This window comes from Primulina eburnea, chromosome 8 (assembly GCF_022965805.1).
Source record: "Primulina eburnea isolate SZY01 chromosome 8, ASM2296580v1, whole genome shotgun sequence".
In the NCBI taxonomy this organism is placed as follows: domain Eukaryota; kingdom Viridiplantae; phylum Streptophyta; class Magnoliopsida; order Lamiales; family Gesneriaceae; genus Primulina; species Primulina eburnea.
The window spans coordinates 14,414,345-14,417,666 of NC_133108.1; the positions used below are offsets into that span (position 1 = coordinate 14,414,345).

A 3,322-nucleotide genomic window follows, 5' to 3' on the forward strand; every position below is an offset into this window, starting at 1 on the left:
TAGATGTGACAGAGCAGAAGAAGGAGGTGGGAATAGAGGAGATACCTATAGTTGCTGAGTTTGATGATGTATTTCCTGATGAGATTCCAGGCTTCCCACCAGCCCGTGAGGTGGAGTTTGGGATCGAGTTGATGCCAGGTACTTCCCCTATTTCTCGTGCTCCTTATAGAATGGCACCAGCAGAGTTGAGAGAATTGAAAGCCCAGTTGCAGGACTTTCTGGACAAGGGATACATTAGCCCTAGTGTATCGCCTTGGGGTGCACCAGTCTTATTTGTGAGAAAGAAAGACGGAACGATGCGGCTTTGTATTGACTATCGATAGCTGAATATGGTAACGATTAAGAATAAATATCCTCTCCCTCGTATTGATGATTTGTTTGATCAGTTACAGGGAACCTCAGTATATTCGAAGATTGATATGAGGTCAGGATATCATCAGATACGAGTTAGAGAGGATGATATTCAGAAGACAGCATTCAGGACCAGATATGGACATTATGAGTTTTTAGTTATGTCGTTTGGGTTGACGAATGCTCCAGTTGTGTTCATGAGTTTGATGAATAGGGTATTTAAGCCTTATCTCGATCGATTTGTTATTGTGTTTATTGATGATATATTGATATATTCCAGGAGTGAGGCTGAGCATGTTGGGCATTTGCGTTCAGTGTTACAGGTGCTGCGAGATAAACAGTTGTATGCCAAACTCAGTAAATGTGAATTTTGGCTAGATCGAGTGGTCTTCTTGGGTCATGTTATATCGAGAGATGGGATTTCTGTTGATCCAACGAAGGTCGAAGCCGTGTTACAGTGGTCTGCACCTACATCTGTACCAGAGATCCGTAGTTTCTTGGGTTTAGCAGGTTATTATCGTCGATTTATCGAGGGATTTTCAAATATTGCTAGACCTTTGACACAGTTGACTCAGAAAGGTGTGCGATTTTAGTGGTCTGAAGCATGTGAGAGGAGCTTTCAAGAATTGAAGCACCGACTGACGACTGCACCGGTGTTATCAATCCCAACACAAAACGAGAGGTTTGTTGTCTATACAGATGCATCATTACATGGTTTGGGATGTGTTTTGATGAAGGATCGACATGTTGTGGCATATGCCTCGAGACAGCTGAAACCACATGAAACAAGGTACCCTGTGCATGACTTGGAGTTGGCAGCCATTATCTTTGCATTGAAGATATGGCGACACTATTTATATGGTACCTCGTTTACTATTTATACGGATCATAAGAGTTTGAAATTTTTGTTTACACAGACAGAGTTGAATATAAGATAGAGACGATGGTTAGATTTGTTGAAAGATTGTGATTGTGTGATTGAATATCATCCTGGTCGAGCCAATCTTACAGCTGATGCACTCAGTCGTAAAGTGAGTTGTACGGCTGAGGATGTGAGTCGTTTATCGACTATGATGATGTCTTGTTGTTCCTTGGGATATGATTTTGATATCTCGACGACTCTTATCCAGGTATCTACCGTATTAGCTGAACCTGATATATATGGTTGTATTCGTGATGCACAGATGACAGATGAGAGAGTTCAGCGGTGGAAGGAGTTGGTTTCTCAGAAACAAGATACCCATTTTAGAGTGGCCGATGATGGCAATTTGAGGATGAAGGATAGATGGGTAGTTCCTGATGCATCTGAGTTGCGCCAGGGTCTGTTGCGGTGTGCCCATTGTAGTCGATATTCTATCCACCCTGGTGGCAAGAAGATGTATAAGGATCTACGCTCTCAGTTTTGGTGGAAGGGAATGAAACGTGATGTAATTGATTTTGTACGTCGATGTCTCAATTGTCAACAGATCAAAGCTGAGAGGAGAAGGCCGGGAGGTGAATTGAGGAGTTTAGAAGTACCAACTTGGAAATGGGAGCACATATCGATGGATTTTGTGACTCATTTGCCAAGAAGCACTGGAACTATTGATGCTATTTGGGTGTTTGTTGATCGATTGACAAAAGTTGCACATTTTATACCCTATAGCATGAGTAGTACGTACTTGAAGATGGCACAGTTGTATATACGAGAGATTGTACGATTACATGGGATTCCAGTGTCTATTATTTCTGATAGAGATCCTCGATTTACTTCTCATTTTTGGGAAGGATTGCAGACTGCGATGGGGACAGAGTTGAGATTGAGTACATCTTATCATCCTCAGACAGATGGTCAGACTGAGCGTACTATTCAGACGCTTGAGGATATGTTGCGTGCTTATGTTATGGATTTTAAATCTGCTTGGCAGTCATCTATTTCATTGGTAGAGTTTGCATATAACAATAGTTATCAGAGTAGTATTCAGATGGCTCCATTTCAGGCATTGTATGGGAGACGTTGTAGATCTCCGTTATACTGGGATGATGTTGATCGAGCTGCAGTTACCGGTCCTGATATGATTCATGAGATGGAACAGAAAGTAAAGTTGATACAACAACGATTGAAAGCAGCTCAAGATAGACAGGCCGCCTATGTAAATAAAAGACGAAGACCCTTAGAGTTTCAGCAGGGCGATCGAGTATTTTTTAAAGTTTCTCCTTTTCGTGGCACAGTGCGATTTGGCATGAAAGGAAAGTTGGAACCAAGGTATGTTGGCCCGTATGAGATATTGCAGCGGATAGGCACTTTGGCTTATCGATTGGCTCTATCTCCATCTTTATCTGGTATTCATGATTTGTTTCATGTATCGATGTTGCGGAAGTATGAGCCGGATCCTTCACATGTGTTGGATATTTCTGAGGTTCAGTTAGATCCTGATGTGTCTTATGTTGAGAGACCAGTTTGTATTTTGGATCGATCTGAATGGAAGCTTCGTAGTAAGCTTATACCAATGGTGAAGGTTCAGTGGGAGCATAGAGGTGTCAAAGAGGCCACTTGGGAGACAGAGCGGCATATGAGAGAGCTCTACCCCTACTTATTTTGATGGTATGACGTATCTTTATTTACGCATGTTATTGTTGCTTTTACTTAATTTCGGGGTCGAAATTCATTTAAGGAGGGTAGAATTGTAATGCCTGAAGTAATATCACAAGTTGTTGATTTAGTAATATGAGATTACTAAATAATTAATGATTTTTAAAGAATGAAATATGACATATGTTGGTCATATGAAGTTCAAATGATTTGAAATTTGTATATAACGTAGAAAACTCAAAGATATAGAAGTTTAATGTTTTGAGTTTTGGAAAATTTGATCATTTGACTGGTCCAAAGAGATATACCGATGTTAAAATGTTAAATAGTATATATTATATTATATTATATTATTTTAATAATAATTCCTATTCAGAGAAGTATTGAGTTTGGATCAAA

General features: G+C 40.1%; 1 protein-coding gene across 1 annotated transcript; it reads left to right on the top strand.

Annotated features, from left to right (window-relative positions):
* Positions 1–2,315: 2,315 nt before the first annotated feature.
* LOC140839030 (uncharacterized) lies at positions 2,316–2,933 on the top strand. The gene has a single exon (XM_073205658.1). It carries the CDS (start codon positions 2,316–2,318, stop codon positions 2,931–2,933), a length of 618 nt encoding a protein of 205 aa, XP_073061759.1.
* Positions 2,934–3,322: the final 389 nt, after the last annotated feature.

Coding starts and splice junctions, on each gene's coding strand:
- LOC140839030 (XM_073205658.1), top strand. CDS start 2,316: ATGGCTCCATTTCAGGCATTGTATGGGAGACGTTGTAGATCTCCGTTA.